The 17,951-nt window shown below is 55.5% G+C and overlaps 1 protein-coding gene across 1 annotated transcript; it reads right to left on the reverse strand.

Annotated features, from left to right (window-relative positions):
- Positions 1-4,079: 4,079 nt before the first annotated feature.
- DUS3L (dihydrouridine synthase 3 like) lies at positions 4,080-11,658 on the reverse strand. The gene is made up of 13 exons (XM_076359129.1): positions 11,607-11,658; positions 10,872-11,202; positions 9,779-10,363; positions 9,080-9,121; positions 8,829-8,981; positions 8,616-8,732; positions 8,198-8,263; positions 8,000-8,110; positions 7,272-7,368; positions 6,634-6,709; positions 6,139-6,327; positions 5,922-6,050; positions 4,080-4,265 (listed from the first exon to the last, which is right to left on the reverse strand). Exons 1-13 carry the CDS (start codon positions 11,654-11,656, stop codon positions 4,193-4,195), a joined length of 2,019 nt encoding a protein of 672 aa, XP_076215244.1. The 5' UTR covers positions 11,657-11,658; the 3' UTR covers positions 4,080-4,192.
- Between the last annotated feature and the right edge of the window lie 6,293 nt (positions 11,659-17,951).

The raw sequence follows: 17,951 nt of genomic DNA on the forward strand, positions 1-17,951 counted from the left end.
GAGCTGCAGGCGGTGGCGCTGCAGCTGCTGCAGGGGACAGGAGTTTCAGGGCAAGGACGATGCTCGGGGCAGCTCAGCGTGCAAGGCGAGACACTGAGCAGCAGCAGCACCGGGAGCTGTGCCGGGCCGTGCTGATGCCAAGGGGACTGTGCCTGCCTGGGGTCCGGAGCAGCTTCCACCGCCCCAGCAGCGTCACTGGGACTGCCCTAAGGAAGGAAGGGGCTTATCCCCCCCGGCGCTGGGGGCCTGCCCCGACGGGGACCTCGCCCTGCACCTTCTGCAAGCCACACTCGGGAAGGTGAGGCTGCTTCCCGAAGGCGCCGTTGGCTGCATCGGCCCCAGGTTGTGGAGCTCGGATGGGAAATGGGCAATAAAGAGAGGTGAAGTTTCCAGGCACTTTCTGGCCGGCGCAGTGATTTTTTTTTTTATATGATTTTTCTTTCCCCCTTCCTGGTCTTGCGGCTGCCCAAGGTGCAGCCAGACAAGGGGAGGAGGGTCCCTGCCTGGCCTGCAGCTCCCTCCCTTGCCATTCTTGGGGTGATTTGGGGTTCTTTTCCTGCGGTGGTGAGGCAAAGCCGGGCTCCGGAGCTGAGCGCGGTGGGACCTGAGAAAGGGCGTGATTGTCTTGAGGCTTTGAAGGGCTTTGCAGCAAGCCCTGTCCCCGCTGAAGGGGACGCTGGTCGTGTTCAAGACGAAGGCCCTCGTTGTCGTGTGTGTCTGTCCCTGCCCTGGCCCCCACGGTCTGTCCCTGTCCCAGGGGCTCAGTGCTGCTTTCTGCGCGGGGCTGTGTCCGTGAGTCCTGCAGGGACCCGTCTGTCCTGGCTCCCTCGCCAAAGGGCTGCTTCCCCTGGGGAAGGGGACAGGGGAGTGTGTGTGTCGTCGTTCCCCCCCCCCCCGTCCCCGTCCCCCCCCCCCCCCCAACATTGCCAGCCCTGCTGGTGGTGACTTGGCCCTGGGGGCAGCTCGGTGCCCTTCAGGGCTCACCAGCTCTGATTTGGGGCTCAGCGGGGCTTTTGCCCCTCTTGGGTGTTGTTTCCTGGTGCCCCCTGCGCTCCCTCCCACACAGGCACGGAGCAGTTCAGGACAAACAACTTTTAATGGAAAAAAACAAGAGAAAAGGTCCCATCAAAGCTACTCTAACCCCTCTGCCCCCCAGATACACACACCCCCCCCCCCCCCCCGATGCCCCCTCACCCCCAAATACACCACCCCTCCTCCCCCATCCCCATCTCACCCCTGCAGTGGGTCTAATCCACCCCTGCCTCCCCCGTGCTGGCCGCAAGAGCCCTGCGCTTGCCGGGTGGCATTGGCAGGGTGGGGGCTCTGTCCCCACTTCTTCCCCCACAGCTCTGTCACAGCAGGCTGGGACGGTGGCAGGTCCCTCCCCGCATCCCCCCTACAGCTCCTGGGGTTCCATCCTGATGGTGTTGAATTCTTCTAGGCTCAGGATGGTGTCGGAGATCTCGGGGACACTGTAGTTGGCGGTGAGCAGCTCCTTGGGCAGCGAAAGCGAAGCAAAGTCACAGTGGGGGATGGCTGCGCTGGTGCCACCAGGGTCCCCAGGCATGGGGACGCTGCTGGGACTATCCTGGCTGACCCCCACCGTGTCCAGGGAGCAACCAAAGAGCCGTAGGGCCTCTTCAAGAGGTACCTCCTGGGACACTGGAAGGTCCCCGGCAGCGTCCCCAAGGGCTTGGTTGTGGGGGGCAGCAGAGGGGCTGGGGTGGGCGTTGCTGCCCGGGGGGATGTTGCTGCCTGGGGGCGTCCCCGCAGGGGTGGCTGTGCCGGGGATGTCGATCCATGCATATTGCCCCTCGATGTGCTGGTAGCCAGGGATGGATGTCGGCAGCACCGGAGGCACTGGGGCCACTGCTCTCCCCTCTCTGCCGGTGCCACCAGGGTCCCCAGGCATGGGGACGCTGCTGGCACCATCCTGGCTGACCCCCACCGTGTCCAGGGAGCAACCAAAGAGCCGTAGGGCCTCTTTGAGAAGCACCTCCTCAGACACTGCGAGGTCGCTGGCCGGGTTCTCAATGACTTGGTTGTGGGGGGCAGCAGAGGGGCTGGGGTGGGCGTCACTGCCCGGGGGGATGTTGCTGCCTGGGGGTGTCCCCGCAGTGGTGGCTGTGCCGGGGATGTTGATCCATGCAGGCTGCCCCTCGACGTGCTGGTAGCTGGGGATGGACGTCAGTAGAACCGGAGGGGCTGGGGTCACCCCTCTCCCCTGATGGTTGTATGGTGCGAAGCGTTGCCATTGACCCTGGGGGGTCCCAGGGGCTGCCCAGGCCAGGGGGGTCCCGCAGATCCCGTAGCCCCACAGGGCAGCAGCCGGCAGAGAAGCGGCGCCGTGGCCGAGCGTGGCGGTGGCCGGTGGAGGCAGGTTGGCACTTGTCCACTGGAAGTGGAAGACGCGGGGGTCGAAGAAGCAGCCGCATGGAGCCCTCTGCAGCCCTGTGTGGGTGAGTGGGAGCTGTGCTGGGCTGGCGGGACCCTCCAGGGGCACCCACCGAGCCAGCCCCCATCGCCAACATCCCCCGGCTCTGCACCAGGCACGTAGGGTGCTTGTGGCCAGGGTGCTCCCCGTGGGTTGAGCTGCTGTGCCGGCGGGACAGGGTGGCAAATCGGGGAGGAGACTCGCTTCTGGGAGGTAAAACGGGAGAGATGGCCCCAAGTGTCTGGGAAACTCTCTGGAAATTGGATTTAGTGGGCACGCATCACCCAGGCGAGGGCAGGGACGCTCGCCCGGGCTTGCTGAACCCCCACGCCAAAACTGATGGGGATGCGGGGAGTGCCCGGGGGTCAGGGACGCTGAAGGTGCCTGGGGCTGCGGGTGCCGGAGCAGACAGGGATGCCATACCTGCTGGTGGTGCCTGGGGGGCGTGGGGTGCCACCCCCACTGGGGGTGCCCAGGCTGCAGGGAAGGGCTGCTCCTGCCCGGGCAGTTGGCACAGGTTGGCTGCGCCTGGAAGAGAGAGGAGCGATGGCCGGCGGTCACCTCCGCTCCTTCCCCCAGGAGCGTCCTCGGGCTGCAGGGGTCGGGGTCAGTCCCTACCTTGGGGGTAGAAGGTTTCGGGGAGCACAAAAGCCTGAAGGAGCTGGGGTGCCGGGGGGGCGCGGGGGCCGCGCGGTGGGAGCCGCTGTGGTGGCAGCGCCATGGTCCTTCTGGCTGTTGGCTGCTAAGGACTCTTTGGGATCTCCCAGGAAGGAATGTCGGGGCTCCCAGTGTTCCGCCCCGCCCCCAATGGCCTCCCCAGCTCCTCCTGGGGAGGGAAAGGGTTAAGGGGGGCTGGGGTGCCCCCGGCCCCTACAGGTGGCTATCAGAGGCTGGGGGTGTAAATGCTTTTTGCTTTAAATAGTATTTTTCAGGGGGGGAAAAAGTTGTTGATTCAGCTGAGCGGTGTGGGGGCCAAGCTGCATCCGCAGCCTTCTTGTGCCACGCGGCAAATGCGTTTTGTGACTATTGTCTGTGCTTCTGTGTGCTGCAGTGGCTGGAGTGATGCAGCGGTAGGAAAAGGACCTCGAGGGTGCGAGGGCATGTCATGCAGTGTCACTCGGTGGCATGCTTTCCCGCAGCCCTCGCTCAAGTAGCGGTGTCAGGTCGTTTAGTCTCCTGCACGGGAAACAAGCAGCTCCGGATCCCCCTCGGAGGCGCCTGCGCTTTCCCCGGGTGCATGACAGCCAGGAGGAGATGGTACCCGCCGCTGCGCGCTCCCAAAAAAGGACTGGATTCTGCACAACATTCGATGATGAGATGCTGGGGCCGTTTGTGCTCTACAGGACCCCAGGGATTGGGTTAGTACATCCCCTCCTCATACTTGGAGGATCTGGCACTACCAAGGACATCCTGGTAGGAACAGAGGCCTCTCGCTCCCGCTATGCGAACAGCGTGTGGCCTGGGGGAGTCAGGAGAACTCCTGCTGTAAACTGGAGGCCAAAGCTCTCTCCTGGCCTGTATCCTGTTAATTAAACAGATTGCGCTCTGTTAGTGAGGCACCTCTGGCTGCAAGATTGTGCAAGGCCACCTGCTGCATCACTTGTGGCAGGGACCAATGCTGGGGGTGTGAAGGCAACCGTGCTTCTAAAAACATAAAACTTTATTTCATTTCGGAGCGCAGTTGAGCAACCCCGCTCGACACACGCTGTCCTAACGCCTCCTCTTGACTCGATGCCATGGGAAAGGGCCTCATCAGCCTTATCTGTAGGAATTTGCCTTGTGTTTAGGCAGGAAGGTGAAGCTGGTAGGTACGGGTCCCAGAAGCAGCTCACTGGATGAAAGAAAGAAAAGAACAAAACCAAAACAAAATAAAAAAACAAGGAGAGGTTTGTGTTCAGTACAACAGAGCCACCAGTACCCAGCTGTTGCGCGGCCCTGTGGCTCTACAGTGATGGTGACTGCAGTCAGATGCGTCAAACCAAGCCTTTACCCTCCCGAAAATTTAGGGCTGCTGCACAAAACCACCTCTGGTGCTGAGCTTTAACACCGAACCACGGTCCTGGAGGGACGCAGCCTCCAGATAAGGGCAATGCCCTTCTTGCTGGGGAGTCACCGAGAGTCGATGCCAAAATGAGTTCCTAAGTTTGGTGACCTGAATACCAGCCTCACCGCGGGCAATGACATGCCCAAAATCAACACGAGCCTCTGAAAAGCTCCTCCCCGCCTCTCGCTGTGCTTGTGCCGAGCCAAACCCTGCTAGTGCCAAAAAGCGTTAAGGTCAGATCCTAAAATGATGTAAAGCCAGTTCTATTGCGATCAGATTTATCCTAGCTGAAGTCTTCAACTACTTCACACTTTGGAACACACACTGTATTTTCAGTGCAGAGTAATTTTCTTTATAGTCAAGGAGGCTTAACTTCTTTCCTGGATGCTGGTTCAATACAGCATCACTAAAACTTTCCATAAGACATGTCAGCGAGAGTATCCCAGCAGGGCATAGAATTGCATAGCAAGAGCCTGAATCTACAGCACAGAAGCAGAAATAGAGTGTGCTCAGAGAACCCTGCTTCTCGTTAGCGTCTCCTTAAAATGAGCTTTAATGAATAAACCTAAATTGCTTTAAAATTTTGAGTTCTTACGGCTACAAATGTCTATTACATGGCACTGTAAAGACCACAGGTACAAAGCTTTGTGCAGCCTAATGCAGGCAAGGTTCCGCTTGAAAAATGGCATTTAAAAATTCTGATCAAAACTTGATGTACTTGTAATGTGGTTTTAGGCAGCTGTTCACAGTACTAACAAAATGGCTGAGGATTAGCAAAACCAGAGAAGGCTGTAGCCATGCTCTATTTTTACTAATCTCTGTTTCCATGAGATGGGAAGTAGCAGCTGGCTGCTCCAGCTCTCATTTTAGCTGGCTTTGAGCTTGCAAAGTCATTTCAAGCCAGCGCCTGAGGACTCGTAGACGTGGGGAAAAAACAGTTTCCTGCACTTTGTTGCATGAACTCGGAAATCAGATAATGAAAAATGGGGAAAATGCTCGACCCGCCTAACCTGGGGACGGGGACTGCCTTCCTGCTTGGCGTCTGTACGGGCCTGGCAGGGTGGGACTGTCTGGGCAGAGCACGGAGGGATCTGATGCTGAAAGCCTGAGACGTCCCATCGTTGCGCTCTCCTCTGTTGGTTCCTACGACTGTCCTGGGATGAAGAGCGTGTCATGAGAGAGGTCAGCTATTCTAGATTTGCAGCGGGCACTGGATGACCTGCTGAAGCAGACAGAGGGATTGAGAGAGCTCTATGGCAACTTCAAGCTCAGTTAAAACCTCGAAGTAAAGCACTGGTTAACCCTTGCTGCTTTCTTACAACCTCTTAAACTGATGGGAAAGAGTCATCACCCCCTTTGGAGGATGCAAGCAGGCACAGTGACTTTGGGGGGCTCTGCGATGTCCCTTCCTAGCAATTTAAATGAAATTCAATGCTTTATTACCTTATTTTAATCCAATCATCCACATTTTGGCTTGCCATCAGCGTCTCCAGATAGTCTCTCCCCATATAGTAAGGCGGCCGCTCGTTAATCTTCTGAGGTAGGTGCTCTAATAAGCCAACTGGAATGTACCTGCAATGAAATGTAATGGCAGTGTGCGCTACTGTTCAAATGGTACAGGCTTGCTGCGTTAAAGATCCTCTCAGCTGGGGAGAATTACCTGCACAGGAACGAGAGCCATTCCAGCAGGAACTTCCTGGTCTTCTCCACTCCCTGAGTATCCGACCCCCAGTGCTCAAGGCCATAGTTGGTGAAGTCTTTGAGGATATCAAATCTCTCGCTGGAGGAGATATCCCAGTGCCTCTGTTCCTTAATTTCAGTGAAAAGCCACGGTTTGATGAGCGCCCCCCTGTAGCCAAAAAAAAATGTGCATTGTTATTCCCATGACTGATGCTTCTGAATATGCCAACTAATTTAAGAGACTTTCCAGCACTTATTTGCCAGCCAATGCTGCTTTAGGGTTTTTTTTTTTTCAATTTCAACAGAAAGCTGCTGTAAGTTCCCACAGATGCAAACTGCTTTTACCAAGTTTCAAAGAGGAGTTTCACCAAGAGGAAACTTCTCATGGTTTGGGCTTGTTTAGACATTTTTTTAATCCCTTTTTCACTCTTGCACCAATAGAGCTCAGAAGCAAAGGGGAAACACAGGCACTTGCCTTGCAATCATAATTCCCGAAACGCCCATCTGCATGGCTCGATTAGCATCTTCGTAAGACAAAATATCACCATTTCCTGCCCAGAAGGAAGGGAGAAGCCAGAGGTCAAAGTCATACACGAGGGCAAGTCAAAATGAGTTTATCCAGGCATGGGATAAAATTCAAAATGGACACAGGGTCCGAGAGCCAGATTGTCCAAAGAGGTTCTGGGGCTCATGTTTAGAGACTCCCAGGGATGTTTCTGATTAATGTTCCCCTTACAAGGAAAAGGAGAGCCTTCTCCTCTCTTCTTTTCCACTCCCAACTCCTACCCTGAAGGTTTAGCTGGGGCTGTCTGTGTCACAGTGCCCAAGGGAGAAAACACCTGCTAAAAACAAAGTGTTTTGTGTCCTGCCTGTCCCTTCCCCTCCTACTCTGCTCAGTGCTCGTCACGCCTGGCCCCAAGCACACGAGCAGATCTGGGCTGCACAAGAGCTGCTGGTAACTCACTCCATGTCATCAGCAGTAGCAGGGATACTCCAACCTTTCCCCCAGGCTAAATGTCCTTGTGAGCCTGTTTTTTTTCCTTTTTTAAAGATATTTCAAATCAAACATACGGCACTTTCAGTCCACATGACAAAACAACAAAAAACACCTACCAAAAAGAGGCATGGGGCTTGCTATTTTAGCACATTCTGCTATGTAGTCCCAGTCAGCACCCCTCGTGTACCGCTGTTCCCTGGATCGGCCGTGAAGCTGGGGAAGAAAGTCACAGTGAGACCTCACCGAATGCCCCGGAGGAGGCAGGGCAGAACAGGAGCGCTGGAGGAAGGTGCTTCAGCAAAGGCAATGACACCAGGCTGGGGTAAAGGATCCCTCTGGATCTACAGCCCAGCCAGTTGTTAACAGACCAGGCTGCGGGAGTGATGAGCAGAGCTGAGAACGGGCTGGATGCTTTCTGAGTAACGTTTCAGCTATTTGCAAGCCAGAGCAAGAAGCGACTGTTCACAGTGAAAGGGAATATTCACTGCGGGCAGAAACTACTCATCCCCATGCAAGTGAGATGGTCCCATCACTTCCCCAGCCCTGCTATAACAAGGCTTATTTGGCTGAAATCTCTGTTCCAGAGCACTGCAGGAACCGTCTCCCTTTGTAATGGAAACAAGGCTCAGGAGCACCTAGGAAAATGCTCTCTGCATCTGAATTTTTCTCTGTTATTAGCAGAAAACACTAAAAGGTAGTAGGCAGCTGGTCAAAGGTGTTTGAAAGAGTTGCTCAGCTGTGGGGAAGGGTAAGGTCACCCCCACGTCGTGCTCTAGGCTGACATGCAAGCAGAGTTCCCCAGACACCAGCCAACAATCTCACGCCACAGCAAGTATCCCTGTACCGTGACCATGGATGCTCCCCACTCCCGGATCTTGGGGATTATTTTATGAGCCACATTAATCTTTTCTTGCACTCCCGTCCGTATCTTCACAGTCAGTGGGACATCCAGCACCTGCAGAAATGGGAGAGTGAGGCCAGGCTGAGGCAGGAGTTGGCTCCATCAGCTCATCTCCCGGTGCCAGCAGGTGCTCTGACTCACCGAGTTCATCCCTCGGACGATCTGTTCAAACTTGTTGGACCGAGTCATCAGAGCACAGCCTCCTCCCTGGGGGACAAAAAGTGGCACACTCAAGGCTTTCTGCCTCCTCGTATAGCGAAGAGCCTCCTTGGAGCTGCTCAACAGCAGCCCTCTACTCAAGGGGATGCAGGTAAGACTTGGAGAAAGGGGACTCTTCAACAAAAAAAAAAACCCCCACAGCCCTTTTCCCTCCCAACTTCTGCCCCCTGCCAGGCAGAGACAGCTAACCGTTCCCTGCTTCATAAATGAAGCATAGTGCCCATAAATGAACTGGGAGCTCTGGATCAGACTGGCAGGAGCAGATCGGGCAGCAGGGGATTGAGGCAAAAGACAGGCGTCTACTGAAGGAAGCAAAACGTGCTGCAGAACGCCTTCTTACCTTCTTGTAGACCAGGTCAATGGGACACCCGACATTGATGTCTACAAAGTCCACTTCAATTGTCTGGTTCAGGAGCTCTGCACATTTGGTCATCGTGTCTGGAAACGCTCCCTCCAGCTACCAAAGGGGGACAGGTTGCATGAGTTCAAGAAGCAGCTTTTCTCCTCAGAAGTGAGTTATCATTTATTTGGTTATCAAGATGACAGCACTCACCTGCACCCCAAAAATATCTTCAGTATGATGCCGTTTGAGGAGAGCCCACTCGGAGGACTGGCCCTGAAGCAGGTTTGTGCACACAGCCATCTCTCCACAGGTGACGTCTGCCCCGAAGCGCTTGCATATCCTTCGAAAAGGGAGGTTACCGCACTGAAAGAGACAGCGGAGAGATGGTTTGTCAGGAGATTTGCTCTGCTCCAAACGTGGCAACGGCAAATTTTGACAGAAGGAGAGAATTATCTACCTACCGTGGTCAGTGGAGCCAAGTAGAGCTTGCCTTGGATTTCCAACTGGAAAACAACAAGGACGGAGGAGCATGTTAGCAGAGCTGAACCAGCAGCGGTTAAACAGGAAGATATTCCAGTTAGCAATTTTATCACTTGCTTTGGGTAAAACTCAGTAGGAAATCCAGGAAATCACTGCTTTTGTTCGAGAACCTCAACTATTCCCTGAGAACGTATCGTTTGGATAAAAGAACCAGAAACTTGAACCACTTAATTTGTTTTCACTGCTCAGCTTGGAGAAAACTCAAAGCGGTTACAGGGATGCAAGACTGGCTAAGGGATGCAAGGATGGAGGTGGCGAGGAGAGGAAGGAAGCAATGCTCTCACCCCAGGAGAGCACCGTGCAGTACACACAAACCAACCAGCCCCAGCCTCGGCTCTCCTTGCAGATCATATCCACCCTCACGGACAACTCAGCCCCTGCTCTCCTTCACGTGCAAGGGGCTGCAGCTTCTTTTGGTTCTCACCCCTCCAAGGATGCCACCACAGCCCCAAGAGCTCACCTTCCTGCATCCTTCCCCTCATGACAGTAACGTGGTCCCCAGGCAGCTCTGTCCTCTGCCTGCCTCTCACCCAGCTGAGAGGTCTCTTCTGTCTTCCCAAGCACAATCTTAACCACTTGACAGGTACACAAGAGACGGCAGCCCTCGACCAAACTCTCACCTTCTTCTTCTCACATGACCGCAGCTTTATAATGTCTTCATCTGTCACCGGGCCCACTGTTTTGACGGGGGAAGCCTCCTCACCACCCGTGGGGCCAGGACTCTGCAAGGTGTCTGGTTTGGGATCTTCTCCCTGCTCCGGTAGCACAGGACATCCTGGGCTGTCTCCCAGACCCTCCTGGGGTGTTGTGCAGTTGGACACCTCTTGCTCCTCTGTAGAGCGCCCCGTGGCTTTGCCTCCCTTCCCACCATTGCCGTGGGGCTTGGCCAGACCACGGAGGTACTCGTCAGCCTTCTTGAAGAGAAACTTCCTCTTACGCAGCTGGTGCTGGAGGTCCTTGGAGAGGTTGTTCCTCACCAGTGACTTCCCTTCCCACTGCTTGGCCAGGTCTGTGTTGACGATGTTCTGGTAGCCATCCCCGAGGTGGGCCTGGGCAAAGCGGCAGGTGACGCCGTAAATGCACTTGCCGAAGGTTTCGAAGAGCACGCAGCTGCGCCCCAGGTCAGCCGGCTTCACGGCCATGTACTCGCCGATATCATGAAGGAAGCGGCACTGCGAGCCGAAGTAGCACTTCTCTGCACACCCCTTAAAACAATAAAGAGGAGGTTAAAACCTCTGCCCTCCGCTTGCCTGCCTGGGCATGCCGGTACCTTCCAGCACAAGCGAGGTGAGCCTGGGTCTGCCCTGGCCCACAGAGGGGCCAGAACTGCTCTGAGCACCCATCGCTCCCCGGGTGATGTCGGGTGCCCCATGAAACGCTCCCAGGAAGCTGACTGCTGGAACGTGCTGCAGAAAGGCAGTGACGTACACACTCGAGGGGACATTTCAGCGCTACCGCTTCAGGGAAGCTGACACTTTACTTGTCCCGCTCAGCTCATCCCGCTTCACCCTCTCCCAGCCAGCCAACGGAGGTGGTTTTGCCAGCACAGCCCCCTGCTACGCTCTCCCTGCTGGGAGTTTGCCCTGGTGCGGCTCTATCTTCAATGTGCTTTCCTAGACTTAAAAATAAATGCAGCCCTTGAGGAGGAAGAGTCTACCGGGGTCCCAAATTCCCCACCCCAGAGCAGTACGGAGCAGGGCCCCCGCGCCCTACCTGCGTTACCGACGGGCACAGCCTTCTCTGCTCGTAGTGGTTGGGTTTCATACACGGCCTGCTCTTGTTCTGCCCCCGGGCCCGCTTCCGCTCCGCGGGCTCCTTCTCCGCTGCTCCAGCATCTTCTCGTCTTTCCCCGTCCTGACCGAGGTCCTCTGACCTCACCCGTTTGGCAGGGGGCTCGTTCTGGCAGCTGCCGACCTCCTCCTCCTCCTCCTTCTCCTCGACCTCATCCTCATCCTCCTCCTCCTTGCCCCTGCCGTCCACCCGGCCACCGGGCTCGCCCCTGGCCCGCAGGTAGGCATGGAACTGCTCCTTGGAGGCGAGGAACCTGTGGAGACACGGCACCCGTGTGACCCCAGCGACGGCGGGGAGCAGAGTGCCCGGGGAGATGGGGGGGAGCGGGGAGATGGGGGGGAGCGGTCTGCCTGCGGGGAGGGGGGGGGCTGCCGGGGGGGTGGCAGGGCCGGGCACGGGACTGGGCATGTACCGGGGGGGGGTTATGGAGGGGCCGGGCACGTACCGGGAGGGGTTATGTGGGGGCCGGGCACGTACCGGGAGGGGTTATGGAGGGGCCGGGCACGTACCGGGAGGGGTTATGTGGGGGCCGGGCACGTACCGGGAGGGGTTATGGAGGGGCCGGGCACGTACCGGGAGGGGTTATGTGGGGGCCGGGCACGTACCGGGAGGGGTTATGGAGGGGCAGGGCCGGGGCGGCCTTGGGCCCGCACTCACCGGGCGCGGACCGGCGCCACCCCTGCCGCCACAGCCGCCGCCGCCGCCATGCTGCCGCACGCGGCGATGACGCGGGGGCGGGGCGGGACCACGTGACAGGGGCGCGAGTCTGGCGGGGCGGGTATAAAAGGCCCGGCTGAGGCCACGCCGCCTCACAGCGGCGGGCGGGGTGGGCCGGGGCGGGTCCGGTCCGGTTCAGTTCAGCGCCTGGGCGCCCCGGCCGGGCTCTGCGAGGGGCGGCAGCGCCGCTGAGGGCCGTCTCTGTCCGTCTGTGGGAGGCCATGAGCCCTCTGGGCTTGCTGGAGGGGGACCGGGGCCTGTCTGCTGGGGAAGGGCCTGGCCCTGGGGGCGGGCAGTCCCGCTGCCCCGGGGAGCGCCCGAGCTCGGGGCCGGTTGAGGGCCTGCCTGCAGCCCCCCCCCCCCATGTCAGGGCTACCTGAGTGGGGAGAGGAGGCCCGCGTGTGGCCCTTGCACCTGGGAGAGGTGTCATCCCTTCTTGTGGCTCCTCTCTGTTTTGGGGCACCTCCTGGTTGGCATCCTGTGATGGACCCAGGATTAACACCAGCTGCTGTCCCAGGCCTCGCTCTCCAGTGGGAACAGGGCTAGTCGTGGCTTGAGGGACAGGAAAAAAACACACCATGGGCCTTTGTCTCATGACTTCTGAGGGGTTCTGTGGTTTGGGGGAGAGGGTTTGGCTCTTCTGCCTCTTCATAGCTGTCAGCTGGAGGAGATGGAGCTCCCCGCAGAGATGCGGGGCACTTGGTGTGGGTTTTTTGTATGTTTGGGGGTTTTTATTGAAGCAGTAAATGCAAGGCCTGGTTGCTAGGCGCTCAGTCTAAACTGAGGGGATGAGCCATCTCCCATTGCACAGAGCTGTAAATCTGCCTTACGGCTGTCCCATGGGCAGGATTTTGTTGTGGCTGCTCCAGCAACAAGATTTTCTGTATTATTCTTTGGAAACATTTTCAAGCTCAACCCAGCTGAGGTGCAGGAGGGTTTTGTCTTTCCACCACTGGTAGCCCATGGGAAGAACTGGTCTGTGCTCCTCACGGCAGGCTGTGTGCCATCGTGCTATCCTCCTGCTGTGGACAGGCTGCAGGATGGATGGAGGAGCCATGGGACAAGGACACCTTATAGAATCATAGAATAGTTTGGGTTGGAAGGGACCTCTAAAGGCCATCTAGTCCAACCCCCCTGCCATGAGCAGGGACATCTTCAACTAGATCAGGTCGCTCAGAGCCCCGTCCAACCTGACCTTGAGTGTTTCCAGGGATGGGGCATCCACCACCTCTCTGGGGACTGGGGTTGTCCTCTGACACGGGCTGTAGCCAACACAAAACTAACTCCAGAGCTGAGGTGCTGCCACACATTCCTGATGGTTGCGTTAATGAGGCTGTCCTGCTAACGCAGTGAGCGAGGGCTGGTGCTCATGAGACTGGCTGGAGCGCAAAGCCTGCCTTTGCATTTGGTCCGTGGGAGGAAGTTCAGGGTGAAAAACAAACTGATGTGAAGTGTGGGGTGTTCAGTGTGAGACGGCACACACTGACCTCTGCTCCCTCCTCTGTAGCTGCTACGTCTTCCCCATGTGTTTGGGACACTCATTACAGCCTTTCCTGGTCCATAGTCCCTGCAAGCCAGAAACAGCCAGCGCCTCGTCTGTGATCCTCTGAGCCCGTGCCTGGTGTGCATGGGCCTTGAGCAAGAAAGATCTTGTAGCGAGGGGGCTTGATGTCTCATGGGGTAGCATGTTCAGAGCTCTCCTGGATGAGGTATCCTTTCCAGCTTGGGCTCGCGTCCCTTCCTTTGCAGTTACACTCTGTCATCTACACAGCCTTGTCTTTTGACTCATGCTTGGCCTGGGCTACCAAGAGGGTGAGAAATAGCTGTGAAGTCCAAATGAAGAAAGACCCGTGCTCCACCTTCCTGTCCCCTGCCCTGCACTGAATCTGAGGGCTTTGCCAGGCCCTTTTATCCAAATAAAAATTGCCTCTTTGTTTCCATGAGCCCAGGAAAGCAGGCTGGAGTGCAGATTCAGCCCTGCATTGTAGCACAGGTACCAACAAGAGGAGGCAGAAGGTAACTTGTGCTTTTGCCTTTAGGGGCTGCTAGAAGCTGGTGAAGAGCAACTGTGCTTGCGGCGTCGGGGAATTACTGCAGTGTGAGTTTGTTTACGGGCACGTAAGCGTTGTGTGTGCACGTGGGACAGAGGTAAGACTGCACATGGGGCTTTAATTTCACTGTTTTCCTGTTTTCTGTTGCCTTAGTGCAGTTCTCTCCAGATGCTCCATCAGAAATGTCTTTTGGGAGGAGCTGGGAGCCTGGTAGGGTGCTTTTGCTGTTGTCAAGGGTGGGCAGGTTGCATGGTTGAGCCAGGCTGCTGTGAGAAGAGCTTTTGGCTGATTGGGTATTAATTAGTTTTGGAGTGAAATACGAGGAATGCAAAATACTATTTTAAGCTTCAGCTTGGCTGAAGGAAGGAAGGAAGGAAACGAGGCCCTGGGGATTAATGAAATTATTTCACTGGTGTTTTTGTGGGGCAATAAGCCTGAAGTCAGAGTGCTTTTGACTCGCTGTACTCGGCTGAGGTCACAGACTTTCACATCTAATCTCTTTTCAGGGCACTGGCTCGGCAGTTTTATGAGGCTGAGCTTTGGGCAAGCTTCCCAACAGACCCTGGCGAAGGGTCTGAGAGCGGAGCATGAAGCCCCTGGGGTTGTCAGCTCTGCCACAGCCTCTTGGGCACCGAACCGGAGCCAGCTGCAGTCTGTGTTGTGCATCTGCACAGCTGCTCCTGCACGATGTGATGGGGGCTTAGCTGCACGCAGCCGAGCAGCTTGATGTTCAGCTGTGGTTGCTAGAGGATGTATATGAAGGAAGTCAGGGGAATCTCTGCTAGGTACGGAGAGGTGCTGCTCTTGTTGGCTGCTTTAGCTTTTTCACCCCTTGCTGTAATCGGGTCATACTGAGGGTGGAAGTGAGGCCAGGGGAACGAGGAGCTGTGAAGTCTGCATTGCGGCTGCCTGAGCTGGATGGCGTTCATGGGTGAGCATAGTGCTTGGATCGCTCGAGCTGTCGCTTCAACATCCTTCAGCAACACTAAAGCAATTTTGAAGTAAATCAATACCCAAGAACTCACTGGGAAAGGCCAAGTCAGGAAAAAAGGAAAGGTTGATTACAGGAAAGTGTGATATATATATACAGGGAGAACTAAGTCAGAAAAAGTTCAGCTACTTCAATGTCCAAGTTAAACAAGACACATGTATTAATGAAAATACCCCTTCCGCAGGCTCCTGCACAAAAGTCGGATGTGTCAAGCCCCTGGTTCCGGCTACTACACCCAGGCGTTAGCTGAAAAATGAGGTTCTGCAGCAGCCCCAAGAGGTCACCTCCACAGCTGCAGCGGGGTGAGAGCGGGGGTAGAAATTTGGGCTGGTCACAGTTGTTTGGATGCCTTTCATAGCAGTGCGGTAATATTCTGAGAGCCTTTGCTGGTTAATTGTGTAAATGGGCAAATGCCACAGAAGGCAGGTGTGAGATTTGCCGCTGATATATGGGCAGGGTAGCTAGAGCTGGAAGTGAACCATTGGGTCCTATTAATCTTCTGGTCAAAGCAAAATCCATTCCTCATGTCTATTGTCTACTCTTTTATCCGGTCTTGGTTTTTAAAGCCCCGTGCAACAGCACTTCCAGCCTTCTGCAAAGGAGACTATTCCCATTGCTCATAAATCTACTATCAGGAAGCTGTTTCCAAGATTAAAGCTTAAATGTTTCCCCTCTCTAGTTTCATGCCCCAGCTCCCAATTCCCTCCCTGCCGTAATCACCAGGTCTCAGTCTCCTCCCAGCAGCTGGCGGTTCATGTGGACACATGTTGGGGTCTCCATACCCCACACCAAGACCCCAAAAGCTACCATGCCACGCCTGCCCCAAGAATACCTGTGGTGGGACACTTTGGGAATGGGGTGTGCTCCTCAAATGCTTGTAAATGGCTGAGGCAGGCTTTGGGCAGGCAATTGTGTAATGGCATTTAGAAAAATATCTCTTGCCGTGGTTCCCTCTTGGCTAGTTTAGGAGCTGTTCAGAGCGCTGACTTAGCATTTGGCCCATGGATGGAGTAGTTAAAGGTCGTTATCTGGGCAAGGCCCGTGTGGTTTTGGGACAAGCTGTCGGTGCACTGGAAGTGGATTGGAGTTCAGGGTCTGTTGTGGATATTGTACCACCTATGGCAGGAACAATCCTTCCTGAAACTGCAATGATAAACCATGGTGGTGAGCCCTTGGATCTGCAAAATCTACGTGGTGTGTGGGCAGGGATTTCTAATGGAGGAGGGAGCGAGGGAAGGAAACACACAGGACATCTGGGCTCACGTGGGAGTGAGGGAGCAGTGTGGAATCCTGAGTCTCTTGACTGTGGCACTCAGCCCTTCATTAGTAAAGCTTGGAGAAGACCCCAGGTCTTTTCATCAGACCCTAAAATAAGACGAAGCCAAGGCACCAATCATGGGAGAGGCTGATTTCTTGGCAGAGGCCACTCTGCGTGACGGAAGAGGCAGGATGTGGCTTTCCCCAGCACCCCTGGGCACGGGAGCAGGGGAAGGCCCCAGTTCTCCTATTCTGGGAGCTCAGGAGGGCTTTTCACACCAGCCTTTGATGTCCCTCCCAGCCTTCATTGCCCTCGACCCTGCCATTCCCGCGGCAGCTCCTTGAGTTGGTAGGGGGAAAGGCTTCTGAGAGGGACCCTTCTCTTCTGACCTCCCCTGTCACCTCAAGTCACCCCATCACTTTTCCGTGCAAGTTGGCTAATCCCCCCTGGCTCCATCCTCTGTTGTGACTTCAGGGGAGTTGAGGATCTGGACAGGAAAGGTGCTTGCCTTCAGCCCTGTAGCTGGCCTCTTCTAATGCCCTGTACCACCAGATAAAATCTTTTGTACGTTTTTTATTTTTACATGAAAAAGCAACACTGAGATTTCCTCCTGACATTTAACTCAGTCAGTAAGTGACAAACCGAATAAACATTCCTGTTTCACTGGGACAAGGGCTCCAAGATCCTGCTGTGACTAAAATGTTTCATCATTTCCGAAGTGAAATGTTTCAGTTAGAAAAAATAAGAAAAGAAGAAGAACTGAAAATGACATGTTTCAATGTTTTTCTAATTATTTTCCCCATTTTGGCTGAAGCTATTAGTAAAATTTGGCCCCACTTCACAAATAGTTTTGGAACCTTCCAAAACTTCTATTTTGGTGACTTTTCCCGTCACTGATGAATAACAGTTTGATCTCTGCCCTGCTCGCCAGCGCAGTGTGTGTTCCCATTCGCCCCTAGGCGCGTTCAGGTTTGTTGCTGGGACCTGCTTTGGCACCCCAGCGCCGTGACTCCCGCAGCTGCCTGGCTGCACAGCCGCCTGCCTTCCCCCAGGCAGACTGGGGCTGCCTCTACCCTTTCCCGTGCTGGATGTATGTCGAAATGCGCGTGTGTTGGGTGTTCTTGCGTGCTCAGGCCATAAGACTCTCGCTCATCTGTGTGTGTCTTTTATGTGTGGATGGAGCCTCGGTGCCACACGGTGATGGAGCAGGATCTTTTTTGCAAGGCCGATCCCATGCTATCCTACCAGTTGCACCCCATGACATACCTGGGCTGATCCTCCGTGCCAAGTTCCTCCCAGTCGCTGGCACAACATGTTTGTTGGATTCCAGGTGAGCAATGTTTTTCTCCCCGAAACCCGGCTGCTATGACCGTGTTGCCTCTGCAGCTCAGCAGCAGTCCTGGAGATGAGCTGGGGCGCTTGCAAACTGAGGAACGGCGAACAAGCTGGGATCTTCGCTGTTGCCTCTGTGCTCGTGCCTGCTCTCCCTGCATGAGTCAGAGAGGAACAACATCTGTTGATTTTTTTTTTAGGGTCACAGATGGCTTTGTTTAGCTTGTTAATTGTGATAGCATGGCCTGTGACTGACACATGGCTGCTTTCAGCGGTGGGTACTGAGGCTCAGAAACAAAAGGCTAAAGCATGTTCTTCTGTTGGGCAGTTTTGGACCTTACCTCACCTCAGCCATGGTTCACTCCATGCAGTGGCCCAGGGAACTGCCCTGCTCAAGGATGGTTGTTGCTCCCGGGCTAGTGGAGAGGCGGCAGAGCCTCGTCCCTCTCCTTGTGCACTGCTCAGCCTCAGGAGGAGGGCTCTGCAGCACCATCTAAAAGCACAGTGCTTTTGAGAGCTCCCTTATGTTGAATTTTGGAGCCGGTTGCTTCTTAGCTTCCTTTTGTACCCTTTTGTTCACCTTTTTTCCTGAGGCACCTGAATGAAGGGGCTGCTTTGAATCGCCTCTCTCCTGATGCCTTCTGCATATGAGT

Source organism: Aptenodytes patagonicus, chromosome 25 (genome assembly GCF_965638725.1).
Source record: "Aptenodytes patagonicus chromosome 25, bAptPat1.pri.cur, whole genome shotgun sequence".
Classification (NCBI taxonomy): domain Eukaryota; kingdom Metazoa; phylum Chordata; class Aves; order Sphenisciformes; family Spheniscidae; genus Aptenodytes; species Aptenodytes patagonicus.

What these genes read in the sequence shown, in the direction of transcription:
- DUS3L (XM_076359129.1), bottom strand. Translation starts at nt 11,656, where the DNA reads ATGGCGGCGGCGGCGGCTGTGGCGGCAGGGGTGGCGCCGGTCCGCGCC. An exon ending in TGTGCCCGTCGGTAACGCAG is followed by an intron (nt 10,364 to 10,871) that starts GTAGGGCGCGGG and finishes TATTGTTTTAAG; the next exon opens with GGGTGTGCAGAGAAGTGCTA. An exon ending in ACTTGGCTCCACTGACCACG is followed by an intron (nt 8,982 to 9,079) that starts GTAGGTAGATAA and finishes TGTCTCTTTCAG; the next exon opens with TGCGGTAACCTCCCTTTTCG.